General features: G+C 43.7%; 1 protein-coding gene across 2 annotated transcripts in view; it reads left to right on the top strand.

The window, feature by feature from the left end:
- Window positions 1-12727, top strand: part of Abcc5 (ATP binding cassette subfamily C member 5) — an 86182-nt gene extending 73455 nt beyond the window's left edge. For both annotated transcript variants that reach the window (XM_048347019.1, XM_048347017.1), the window contains exons 27-31: window positions 1-54; window positions 7616-7694; window positions 8716-8829; window positions 9478-9642; window positions 11270-12727. In XM_048347019.1, the coding sequence (XP_048202976.1) occupies window positions 1-54; window positions 7616-7694; window positions 8716-8829; window positions 9478-9642; window positions 11270-11371 (514 nt within the window). In that variant the 3' untranslated portion in view covers window positions 11372-12727. The remainder of the gene's footprint in view (window positions 55-7615; window positions 7695-8715; window positions 8830-9477; window positions 9643-11269) is intronic.
- Window positions 12728-13695: the final 968 nt, after the last annotated feature.

A 13695-nucleotide genomic window follows, 5' to 3' on the forward strand; every position in this document is an offset into this window, starting at 1 on the left:
AAGCAAACTCTCCATCATTCCTCAAGAGCCAGTGCTGTTCAGTGGCACCGTCAGGTGAGAACCTGCACACCTATGCACTTCCTACCTCACTTAGAAGCTAGGTGAACTCATTGGACCATGCCATGCCAGAGCCACCACCAGGGACTGAGATCCTGTGACCTCAGGTCCAGTGACTTGCCCTCTACACTGTGTGCTTGTTGTCTATTATAGAAACTTTCTACTACAGAAGTAGGAGGAAGCTCTGCAGCAGGTACGTAAGAGCTCAGAGATTTGGGCTCAGAGCTCTGCCCATGAATAGACGAGTTGCTGTGTTTCCTCACCTCTTAGCTAGGAGTAATTTTAGGACCTCTTGTATATATTGAATAAGTTCATAGAAGTAGCATAAGTACTGAGGCTGGCCCATGGCAAGTGTGCAATAACTAAAACCCCCACCTGCCCCCCACTCAGTCATGCCTATTTCCTAGGCATGCTGAAAGGTGCAGTTCTCTTGATGGCTTTCAGGCTTCATTACCACTCATTCTTTTATTTTCTGTACACCCCTACACACCACTGTTTGGGGAGTTTTTTGTGCTAGAAATGAAACCCAAGTCTTCATGTTAGGCCACCATTATGCCAGTCAGCAACACCCCAGCCCTCTTCCCCATCTTTCATACATATTCTGGAATGAGATCTTGTTCTGAAATCTACCTGAATACTAAAATAGTAACTAAGAAGGAAATCATGTCTCCTCTGTTTCCTACCTTCTGCCTCCTTAGAATTTCAATTTCCATAATTTGTGCTAATTTCCATTCAGGCTGCACCTGTTTCAAAATAAAAACAGCCAAAATTCTATAGTCAAGCTAGATTGCACTACTTTTTCCAACATCATTTCAAAAGTAACATTACATTTCCTCTGTAATTTTAGCAGTTTGAAAAAAATGGTAGCAATTTAATTTCAAATAACCATAGGCAATGTTCAGACTTCCTCTTTTTTCTTTTCCACCCTAGGATTTGAATTCCGGGCCTTGTACTTTCTGGGCAGGCACCTACCAGTAGAGCCAGACCCTCAGCCTGACTTATCTTTAAAACGAAGTGTTCCTTCTTCCTAGGAAATGGCATTTAATAGCATTTGGACTCCAAGGAGATTTGATGGGTCCCTTCATCTGCTTGAGGCAGGGGCTTAAACAACAGATGAGTGTGGCTCACAGTTCTGGAGTCTTTGAACTCCAAGATCAGTGTCTGCTCTCATAGATGCTTCCTTCTTGGTATACAAATACTAATGTTGGTACATCCTTACATAGCCTCATTCTTTTTTTTTTTTTTTTGCATTTTCTATTTTTTATTTGTATAAATTAATTGTACAAAGTGTGATTTCACTGTAATACTTCATTCAGTGCATATAATGTAGTTTGAACAGTTCAGTATCTGATATGTTCATATTAAATGGATTTGGGGCAATAGGAGATGGGATAGGAGCTTACTCGTCTGCTTCATGTGTTTGACCTGGTATTATTCTAGAAATAGTACACCATCTCACCACAGCCACCACCACAAAAACAACAACCACAACTACAACCACAAAACTCATTTGAGTGATTACAGTGCATTATTTCTTCCTTGGGAGGGAGCTGGGTTAGGACTACTGGTTCGGGGGCTGGGAATGTAGCTTAGCGGTAGAGTGTTTGCCTAGCATGCACGAAGGCCTGGGTTTGATTCCTCAGTACCACATACACAGAAAAAGCTAGAAGTGGCACTGTGGCTCAAGTGGTAAAGGGCTAGCTTTGAGCAAAAAGAAGCCAGGGACAGTGCTCAAGCCCTGAGTCCCAAGCCCCAGGACTGGCAAAAAAAAAAGACTAGAGGTTCATTGCTTATAGAAACACTCAAGATCCTTTCTTGTTGGAAGAATGCACTACACTAAGGAGATCCAAGCACCTATGGGTTTAATCAGGGAAGTAGCCTCACTCTGAATGCAGAGCAAGAGCAAGCCAGTGAGCTTTGTGTCTCTTCCTCTTCTTGGCACTAACTCTGTCATGAGGGCCTCATCCTCGTGACTCACCTCCAGTGTCATCATATGGAAAAACGATGGATTTAAGATGAATTTGAGAGGGATACAAATAGTTTGTCTATTGTAGTAAAAACGAAATCTCATCTACATTCCTGTAAATATTAACATTTGGGAGTGATTTTAGGGGCTTGGGGTTTCTTGTTTGTTTGTTCATTTTTAGCATATTTCCTATTGAATTTAGACAACAAGTATTGGCTTTTTTATTATGATAATAAGTCATTCTCTTTGAGTACTGAAGATAACAAGGTCACAAAGGATATTTCTTAATTTGCGAAATTAGTGTTGAGTCTGCTCTTTCCATAGATCTTCCTATTTTTAAATGCCATAGGAATATTTGGGCAGGGAGAAGAAATTAGCTCTGGACAAAAGAATCGTGTAACTTTTAGTTTCCAGTCCTCATTTAGAAGAGGATTAAGAAATGAGGCATGTTTAACTTTAGATTTTTCTTGAAAATGCTGTTACCAAGAGGTCTCAGTTTGAAAACTGCACAAAACTTCATTTAGGTTTGAGAATTGGGAGCTCCTAGCATTGATGGTGGTGAATTAACCATGGCATGGTGGGTTAGCTTTCATAGAATTGCCATCTTCAGAGATGTGTTTCCAGTGGACAAGCTGAAAAGTTGGTGTGCCACTGTCCTGAGCTTGCACTTATTGAGCTCAGAGTGTTATTTGGTGAGAAAGGTGTGCAAACTGAGAAAACCATGCAAGTTTAATTTTCTACCAGCTTTAACTTTGGCTTTTCTAATCAGTAGTAAACGCTGAGGTAAAGCTGAATCACAGAACATCTATCTTCCTTTGACCACTCCCCTCCTCCCCCCCCCCCCCCAGCTTTTTATAGATCTGCAAACCATCAGCGTTTCCTATTTTGCCCCTCTTAGTAGAAAGCCTGGATGAGTATCCCCTGGCAAGGACAGGGTAGATCAGCTGTTCCAGAGCTGCCTCTTGGAGACTCAGGATTCAGAAACTGTATTTTCATTAACACTAACCAACATCAGGAGGGAGTACATCTTGAAATGCCAGCAAGTCACTAAAACCTGAAAGGCACTCCTAGGAAGGACAGCCAGGTAAAACCAAAGTCAGGTGGTCAGAGTCACCACCTAAATTACACTAAAGACATACCACTTTCAACAAATCTCAAACTTCACTATTACCACTTTGGCCATTATCTTTTAACATACATTTTGACACTATTTTTTGTTTTATTTTTTATTATTATATAGATGATGTACAGAGGGGTTACAGTTACATAAGTCAGGTAAAGAGTACATTTCTCCTTGGACAATGCCACCCCCTTCCCTTTCTCTCTCCCAGTTTTTCCCTCTTGTCTTCACACACAAGTTGTATAATTTTCAACATAATGTCCAGTAACATTGCTGCATTTATTCACCTTTGTCCCTCCATGTCTGTGACATCATTTTAGAAACACTCAGCAGGTTGCAAAACAATGTCAACACAACAGGCAGTAATACTGGACTGACTGAAATACTGAAAGATCATCATCAGCTGAGCTGTGTCATATGTCATATACATGGGAGAAGTTCATACTTTTTCTTTTTTCTTCTATATTTGTTTAGCGTGTCATAATTGGCCAAAACTGAATGCCATAAATCCATGAGTGGGCTGGGAATATGGCCTAGTGGCAAGAGTGCTTGCCTCGTATACATGAAGGCCTGGGTTCAATTCCCTAGCACCATGTATATAGAAAACAGCAGAATTGGCACTGTAGCTCAAGTGGCAGAGTGCTAGCTTTAAGCAGAAAAAAAGAAGCCAGGGACAGTGCTCAGGCCCTGAGTCCAAGGCCCAGGACTGGCAAAAAAAAAAAAAAAAAAAAAAAATCCATAAGTAAAGCATATAAATTCCTGAACTATTCTAAAGCACAGGTACAAATGGAGTCTAAGCACAGATGATACACAGCCTAGCTCTGCCTGAGTCTCAGTCCATTCCCACTGCATCCCAGCCCTCCCTCTTCCATCTAAGTTTAAGGTCTCAGGCCAGGGTTTCTGTGGTCTGTCCTTTCCCTCTTCCCTTCACCCTAATAGAGGAGGTCCCCACAGTACAGGTCTTCAATGCTTTTTCTGGCCTCTCTCATGCTTTCTTTCCTTTCCCTTTCCTCAGAGGTCCCTGTGCTCTCTGGCCCAGGAAGCCCTACCCTGGGCTCTAACCTACCGCTGCTAGAATGCTTTTTTACTATGAACTCACTAGCATGGCTGGGCGGGTGGCTATTATATTCTGCAGTGAGACCAGTGACACCAGCTGTTACTCTAGTCTGTCTCTCTAGCTTTGGTCCCCTGTGGTTAATAGGTACCTGAAGCAGTTCTGCATGGCATCTATTCATTAGCAAGCAGCAGTGTTGTCTTTCTTTCTGTTTCAGGTGTCCCCTCCCCCTCCTTCCCTCCATCTTCCTCTCTCTCTCTGTCTGTCTCTCGTTCTCTCTCTCTCTCTCTTTCTGATCTACCCATTTAATCTTTGTACTTTTAAGGAATATCTCTAGCTCTCAACTCATAATCATAGCAGAAACTGGACACACAGGTGATTCATTCAAACAGAGCATCTAATACTCTAGATGGTTTTTTTTTTAAAAAAAGTTGTTTCAGGGCAAAAGCATGACTCTCAGTCTTCCAGTTGTCTCTGAATTCGGTTGTTTGAAGCTGCCTCTTTTTCTACTGTTTTATTTTTTTAGCAGCCCTTCAGAAGAATTAGGAATCCCCCAAAACTTCTAGTGTCTATATCAGAAAGTAACACTTTTTTTCTATGCCCAACGCTGTTCTGGAGAAGGAGACAGGAACAGTGATGATGGCGGCTGAGCTTATTGAGAACCCATGATTTTCCAGATAACTGTCCTTAGTGTTTTTTGTTTTGTTTGTTTGTTTGTTTTTGCCAGTCCTGGGCCTTGAATTCAGGGCCTGAGCACTGTCCCTGGCTTCTCTTTGCTCAAGGCTAGGCACTCTGCCACTTGAGCCACAGCGCCACTTCTGGTCATTTTTTATATATGTGGTGCTGGCGAATTGAACCCTGGGCTTCATGTATACAAGGCAAGCACTCTTGCCACTAGGCCATATTCCCAGCCCCCCTAGTGTTTTTAAATTGTGTTCGTTCAACAAATCCTCAAGATTCTATGGGATTGGTCTTCTTCTTTTTTTGCCAGTTCTGGGGCTTGAACTCAGGGCCTAGGCACTGGAGCTTCTTTTGCTCAAAGCTAGTACTCTACCACTTGAGCCACAGCACCACTTCCAGCTTTTTCTGTTTATGTGGTACTAAGGAATCGAACCCAGAGCTTCATGCCTGCTAGGCACTAAGCCACATTCCCAGCTTAGGATCAGTCTTATTATGCTTATTTTACAGATGAAGGAACTGAAACCCAAAGAGGTTAGGTAATTTGCCTAAAGATATACAGCTAAAAATGGCAGAACTAGAATTTGGACTTAGGCTGGCCAGTGGTGAGCCAGCAGCAGTAGAACAAGCACATATCCCAAGCTCACACCCCTGTACTGTGAACATAACCAAAATAAGTGCCTTCACAAGGCACCTTTGGCTCATGCCTATACTTTGTATCTCAGGAGGCTAATATCTGAGGATCACAGTTCAAAGCCAGCCTAGAGAAGAAAATCTGTGAGACTCTTCAGTTAACCACCAAAAAGCCAGAAGTAGAACGGTAGAGCTCCAGCCTTGAGCAAATAGCTAAGTGTCCTTATCTTAGATACTTTTCTCCATCTAGCTGCCCAGACATTGAATGTCATTGCTCCCCTAAGAAGGGTTTATTCCTGATTCAGCTGAATAGTCTGCTCTGCCCTAGTATTTGTATAGACCACCTAATAGTGTGTGAAAGTGTTCCTTACATTTCTGGAACCCATTGGTTTGTCTTCTGAGGCTCCTGCAGGTGTACTGGGCCAGGAGTTTGAGTGATAAGCCTGCTGTTGTGTTTTGACCCATAGACAGTTTGATAGGACAGGCTACTTAGAGCAGGCAGCTCACAAAAGATCTTTTGTGCCTGTTGTTGCTCTATTAATTTAGATTGATTAGTTTACTCAGTATATTTTTTTCCTGACACTTCCATAACAAAATAGTTGGCCCTTCATATTGGGCATATTGGGCAGAGTCAACCAACTTCTGATTGAAAAGGCCTCACCACAAAAATACCATATCTATAAGTGAATATATATGCTTTTTATTTGCTAGTACTCCATCGTCATCATCATTGTTTAGTTGTACAAAGCTACATAATTCTGTTATTCCCTTATAGTAAAACACTTACATAAGATTTGTATTGCACTAGGTATGTCTAAATGGTCTAGAGATATTTCCCATAAGTATGTGGCAAGCTATGCACAGGCTACGTAGAAATACTATAGCATTTTATACAACGCACTTGAGCATCCCAAATTTTGATATTGTTGGAGGTCCAGGAACACATTCCCTACAAGGGACAATTGTACCCCAAACAGGGTAGCTTAAGACAACAGAAGTTGATTGTCCCACAGATCTGGAGACTGGAAATCAGTAGAGCCTTGTTTCCAGGAACTTTCAGGGAAGATCCTGCCTCTTTGAGCATCTGCAAGTTGGCAGAGATATTTGGCATCCTTTGACTTGTAAATGTATCACTTGGCTCTCTGCCTCCACTGCCACACAATGTCCAGTCCTGTTTCTCAGCGTCATCCTTGAGGTAGATCCAGTTTACATTATGAGCCAGTTTCCCCACATGTATCTGAGCAGCACCCTTTTCTCTCTGTCCTTTCTTCTCTGTTGTCTGATGGATTGGCCCTGTTTAATAACAGATGTATCAAGGAAAAAGAGGGCATTTTTCCTATGTTTATACATAAAGGGAAATCTATCTTAGCATATACGTATGTACAGTCTTCCCTTGCTATATCGTGGTTCAGTTATTGCAGCTTCACTGTATCATGGAGTTTTCGCTATATTGTGGGATTTTGCAGTATGTGGGTGTTTATGTAATATTTATGATTTCAATATTTATGCCTAAACTTAAAATGATATAAAAATTTTAATGTTAATGAAGCCTAGTAAGAGAATGGGAAAGGAGAGTGGGAAGGGTTTATAAAGGGTTTATAAAGGGTTTTAAATATATATAAAAAGGGGCTAGGAATATGGCTTAGCGGTGGGGTGCTTGCCTAGCAAACATGAAGTCCTAGGTTTGATTCCTCAGTACCACATAAACACAAAAACCTGGAAGTGGTGCTGTGGCAAGGGGTAGAATGCTGGTCTTGAGCAAAAAAAGCTCAGGGACAGCGCCCAGGCCCTGAGTTCAAGCCCTAGGCCTGGCCACAAAAAAAAAAAAAAAAAATGCTAACTGTATTTTTAGGTGTATCATAAGAGATAATTAAAACCAAAACATGCACTGGTTTTTATTTGTGTTTTATTTTTATATGCATATTTTTAAGTTTTAACTAAGTTGTTGCATAATAAAAATAACAAAAATCAGTTGGTTTCCAAATGCCCTCCTATGGCCATTTGGAACATGAGCCACCTGCAACCATCAGGATGGAGTCCTCCGTCTTTTATGTTTGGTTGCTTAGGCATTGGCCTCTGAGAAACTCCCATTTTTACTTCTCCCTAGATCAAATTTGGACCCCTTCAACCAGTACACAGAAGAGCAGATCTGGGATGCCTTGGAAAGAACTCACATGAAAGAATGTGTAAGTGAAGAGCAGAGGGGGAGGCTGGGAATATGGCCTAGTGGCAAGAGTGTTTGCCTCATATACATGAAGCCCTGGGTTCGATTCCCCAGCACCACATATATAGAAAATGGCCAGAAGTGGTGTTATGGCTCAAGTGACAGTGCTAGCCTTGAGCAAAAAGAAGCCAGGGACAGTGCTCAGGCCCTGAGTCCAAGGCCCAGGACTGGCAAAAAAAAAAAAAAAAAAAAAAAGCAGAGGGAGAGCTGTGCTAAGAATGCAAGGGTGGGCATGAAGGGGCACTGCCCTTACTGCCCATCCTGGCCTGGTCCCCTGGCTCCAGCTACCACCTTTACCTCCGGCCGCAGGCTGTGCAAGGAGGGCTTCTCAGTCATTTCATCTGCACCCTAGAAGTTATCTCTCCAGCCCACCTCCCACAATGCCTATAGTCATGATGGTATCATACCAGCCACTGACTAAAATGGTGATGACTATGTTTTCATTTCTTTTCACCATAACAGTGGCACATACTCTTGCAGCAGAGTCTGCAGAAAACACTAAGTGTGCACGTGGATCACAGACCTCTTAGCTCAACAGGGCACTAGAGCCCTGCCTTAAGGCAGGCTCTGGATCCCTACCCTGGTTCAACTCCACGAGCCCTGTTTCCTTCTCTTGTACATCAGGTACCCTCAAACTATTTCATTTGAAGAGTAAATTCTGCAGCTTACCAAAGAAGATAGTGTTGACCTGTCTTCATCAGTTTCAGGATCATTTATCTTTGTGCTTTTGTTCCTGTGTGTTGGTTTTTGAGAGTCTCATTTTATAACCCAAACTACTATCACACTTGAAATTCTTCTGCCTCCAGCTCCCAGTCAGTGGTGGTTACACCACTGCACCTGGCTCAGAATAATTCCTCTCTTGCGCACTACCACCTACCACCTCCATTGGTATTTTTAAATTTGTTTTTGTGCTGGGGATCAAACCCAGCCCACCCCTGAGTTTTTGAAAAGCTCAGTTTGGACTTTATCCTTCTCATCTCTAGATTGCTCAGCTACCTCTGAAACTGGAGTCAGAAGTGATGGAGAATGGGGACAACTTCTCTGTGGGGGAACGGCAGCTGTTGTGCATAGCCAGGGCCCTGCTGCGCCACTGTAAGGTGAGAGCCCACTGCAGCGGCCGTGGTGTAAGGCTAGGGCTGCTGCATTGAGGGAGGCACAGGGAACAGGCTGTGGCCAATGGGAGCAAAGAGAAGGTACTGGTGCCTTGTGGGCAGCCTTGCCCAGGAGCACTGAGTCCAAGGCCACCTGTCTGAGCCTGGTGGCACTTACAGCATGACCAACCATGAAACCACATAGTATACTGGTTTTGAGGGAGATGGTTTTTGTTTTTTAACTTCCCTAACTCTTTAGGATCTTAAGCACGACTTTTGTTTCTGGCCAAAGAGCAGTTATAGTACTTCAGACACAGACAGAAGATTGAAAGACTGCAAGAAACTTCCAGGTTGTCAAACAGAGCCCCCTTGTTTTACAGACAGAAAACCGGTAAGGGTGGGGTCCAGAAAGGTTAATTTGCACATTACAGGTCACAGCAAGGGGCAAGAATTTGATGAAACCAACCTTACATGTTGATCCTGTTTACAGATAAAAATGAAGGCAAACATGGATGATATTTTAATAAGCAACGAGTATTATTACATATGTAAACCTAAAAATAAACACTATATAGTATAAAGTTTATATAGTAAAACACATTTTAGAAAATCTCAGGAACTAATTGGAGCTCTCTTTCTTTGCTTCACTGGCAGATTCTGATCTTAGATGAAGCCACAGCTGCCATGGACACAGAGACAGACTTACTGATACAAGAGACCATCCGGGAGGCATTTGCGGATTGCACCATGCTGACAATTGCCCATCGCCTGCATACAGTTCTCGGCTCTGACAGGATTATGGTGCTGGCCCAGGGACAGGTACTGGAGCCCACAGGGGCCTTGGCTTGGCATGTGGCCTGGTCTGGAAGGAAAACTGACCCTGCCGGTGATGGGCTGCTTGCCATCTTCTTGGAGCTCTGGGCATTTGGATAAGCACCTGTAGTGACTCTACTCTGCTGGCTATTGGGAGGGATACACTCAGAAGGAATCAAGGAGACTTACTACATTCTCACTTTGCTTCACTGCTTGCTCTTGTGTTACTTTTTGTAAGCAAGGCTTGGTGGTGCAGGTCAAAGAGCATGTATGTACTTAGTGATTCACCAGGGTGTATTACAACCATTCACCCTGTGTTTGCATCTTGATGTTAGGTAGTGGTGCCAGGCTTCATGTCCTGTTGCTCCAAACTTGCCCACAGTCTAGCCCTGGCCCCGCTTTTACTTTGCACTCTTCCTTGCAGGCTCCATTGACCATGACAGTCTTTGCCTTTACTCAACGCAGTTCCACCACCTGCTTACGAGTTGCCTGTCCCTACAGAAGGACATATCTCAGTGCCAAACCTTCCATGAAACCACCTGCTCGCCTCAGCAACCTTAAACACTCTCACTGAGCCTCTGTGTAGTTCTTCATCTCCTCTGTACCTGCCTCCCCATGCTGCTCAGTGCTACAGTTGTTTGTTTTGAGGGGGTTGTTTGGTACTTTTTTTTTTTTTGGCTGTACTGGGGTTTGAACTCAGGAACTCACACTTGCTAAACTGTTTCTCTACCACTTAAGCCATACAGTCAGTCCAGTTTTTTATTGGTTAGTTGAAGGTGGGTTCTCATGGACTAATATCCAGGCTGGCTTCAGACTGCCTCTTGAGTAGCTAGGATTACAAACAGAAGACAGTGACACCCAGCTTGCTGGTTATTTTTTAAATTGAGTCTCACAAAGTTCTGCTCTCAGTCTCTCAAGTAGCTAGACATGAGTCATTAAGACCCAGCATACCCCAGATATTTACTAAGATTGCTACCCAGAACCAGTACTGTGTATGTAGATGTTAAATAGAACATGATAAAAGAAGGGCATTGCTGGGTGCCTGTTGCTCACACCTGTAATCCTAGCTATTCAGGATGCTGATATCTCATGGTCCAAAGCCAGCCTAGGCAGGAAAGTGTCTGAGATTCTTTATCTATAGTTAACCACCAAAAGCCCAAAGTGGAGCTGTGGCTCAAGTAGTAATGCTAAACTTGAGCAAAAAAGTACAAGGACAGTGTCCAGACCCTGAGTTCAAAGCCCAGGACTTGAGATGGAGGAGAGAGAAAGTAGAAAGGACCAAAAACATATAGGAAAGTTTTTCTGAGAAACACAAATCCAAGCCATCTTATTTCTAGATGTGGACAACAAAATGGCATGTCTGTGTACCTGGACTTGAGCCACAGTTTCTCCCCTGCAGTTTAATACAGCCTTGTTGATGGATTTCTTCATTGCAAAGTGGAGAGCACTGGGACTCATGAAGGAGGCATGCCCTTGCTCTCTGCTCTTGCCCTTCCACCCTGAGCATGGCAGGGCCAGTTGAGTTGTCCCCTGATTCTACCCCTGGGGAGTTTTGCTCCTCGGCACAGACCCTCCCATCGCCTCAACTGGCCCACCGTCACATCCTGACCTGACATGTCTCCTCCCTGTGCAGGTGGTGGAGTTTGACACCCCCTCGGTCCTTCTGTCCAATGACAGTTCCCGGTTCTATGCCATGTTTGCCGCTGCCGAGAACAAGATTGCTGTGAAGGGCTAACTCCTCCCTCTGATGAGATCTTCGATGACAGTCTCCATCTGGGAACACCGCCATTCCCCACCTGGGACGGCCTCTCATCATGTCCTCTTGCCGGAACCTTGCCTTCCCAATTTCACCTTCACACAGCAGTTCAGGATTGGCTTGTGTGTTTCACTTTTAGGGAGATTCATATTTTGATTATTGTATTTATTCCCTGTTCATGTAAATGGGTTTAGTTTTTGTTCTTAATTGCACTCTAAACGGTTCAGGGAACCATTACTATAAATGTATCAGAGGCCTATAATGAAGCTTTCTATGTGTAGCTCTTATCTATATATAATTGTGTATATAGCCTATATTTACAGTGAAAATGTAAGCTGTTTATTTTATATTAAAATCTGTACTGTGCTGATGGCAGTGCATATTCCTTTCTATCATTTTTGTACAGTTTGCTGCACTAAAGCTCTGTTTTGCTATTAGACTGTAGAAAGGGTAGCATTTTGTTCTCTAGCTGGTTGTTTCACAGCGCTGGGCTTTCTGGATGTCCAAAGGAAGATCAGTGGCAATAGCAGGGCCCTCCATAGCCGCTCTGTTGCTGCTCCCCACAGCCGCTCAGGGGACAGGGTGAGTGGGGCTGGGAGGCCTTGCAGAGTGCTGTGAACCCTCGGGGCTCCTGCTTTCTGTCTTGGTGTCATTCACTGTTTCCGTCAGGAGAGCACTGGGGCAGAGTCCCCACCCCCCCCCTCCTCCACCAGGAATCAGTCTCAGCGCCATTCCTGGGGACAGGGGGACTTCTGTCCTGCCATCCTCTTTGCTGTTGTTTCCAAACAAGAACCAGTCTGTTCACAGAGTGTCCCACTGCCTCAGGTTCCTCGAGCTGGCCACTGCACAGAGCTCTCCAGCTCCCAGGCCAGTTGGTCCCCTGCCCTGGGCTGACTGCTGCTGTTTTAGGTGGCGCTTTCATTTACCTGTTCCCGCCCTCCGTGGTTGAGTGACATACTCTGGAGTGTGGAGAGCTCTCCTTTATCTCACCACAGCTGTCTCAGTCTCCTCTCCAAAGTCTACAACTTTCAGCAGCTCTTGCTAATCAGTGTCTCACACTGGCATAGAAGTTGGTTTTTGGGGGGGTTTTGTACTGTAAAAAACCTACCTCAGGTTGCTGATTGCTGTGTGGTTCAGTGTGTTCCTGCAAGACCCCCTTTGTGCTCTGGGGCCCATAGCTCAGGTGTGCGTGGTCACTGCTGTCATCAGTCGAATGGTCAGTGTTGCATGTCGTGACCAACTAGACATTCTGTCGCCTTAGCATGTTTGCTAAACACCTTGTGGAAGCAAAACTCTGAAAAAAAAGTGAATAAAATTATTTTGGATTTTGTAAAACTCTGGTGTATAAAATAGTTCTCTGGGTAGGGAGAGGGAGTAAGATGGCTTTCAGTGGCTTTGGAGAACCAGAGCCTTGGATCTAAGTAGCTGACAATAAACGTTGCACCAGGGAAGGATAAAGCTGAGTGATCACAAAGCAGGGGACCCAAAATGCTGTCACCTCTGGTAGGCTTTAATCTCTGTGGGCTTGATCCCCAGTGAGGCTCCTATGCTGCTATTAAGAGGACAGGGACTGGGAAAAGCGAGTAACTGCAGTGAAGTGGAAGGTCATGGTGAATTATACTTAAAACAGCTAGCCATGGTGGCCCACACCTGTGATCCCAGGTTCTGAGGAGATGGAGACCAGCTGGATCTCTTTGGCCAGCCTGGGCAAAAACTCAGTAAGACCCCGTCTCAATAAGCTAGGCATGATTCTGCATCTGTGATACATGGGGGAAGGGAGGGAGCAGGAGCGCAGAGCCTGGACCAGGACAAGTGAGAAACACTATTTGAAAACTAATTCAGGAAGTACTGGAAATGTGGCTCAGGTGGTAGGCATATGCTTAGTTCAAACTCTAGTACTGCCAAAAAAAATTTTAAATCAAAATTTGTTGCAAGTTCTTGACAATATAACTGCCTTTTCAGCCACTTACTTCAACCAATAGAGAATTAGTGACCCTTCAATGGGGCAGGCATTCTGATATTTCTTGACTGCTTTGTGTTAAGTGCAACTAAAAAGAATACTCAAAAAAATTTATATTCCAGAGATCATATCTTAATCTTAGGGGTTTTTTTAAATTTTTATTATTATTGTAGAGGTGGTGTTCGGAGGGGTTACATTTACATGAGTCAGGTAATGAGTACATTTATTTTTGTATAGTCTCATTTGTTCCCTCATTCTTTCCAAGTCCCTTCCTCCCATCTCCACCTACAAGTTTTAGTTGTTTTTTTTTGTTTGTTTGTTTTTTGTTTTTGTAAAAAGTTGT

This window comes from Perognathus longimembris, chromosome 5 (assembly GCF_023159225.1).
Source record: "Perognathus longimembris pacificus isolate PPM17 chromosome 5, ASM2315922v1, whole genome shotgun sequence".
Lineage (NCBI taxonomy): Eukaryota > Metazoa > Chordata > Mammalia > Rodentia > Heteromyidae > Perognathus > Perognathus longimembris.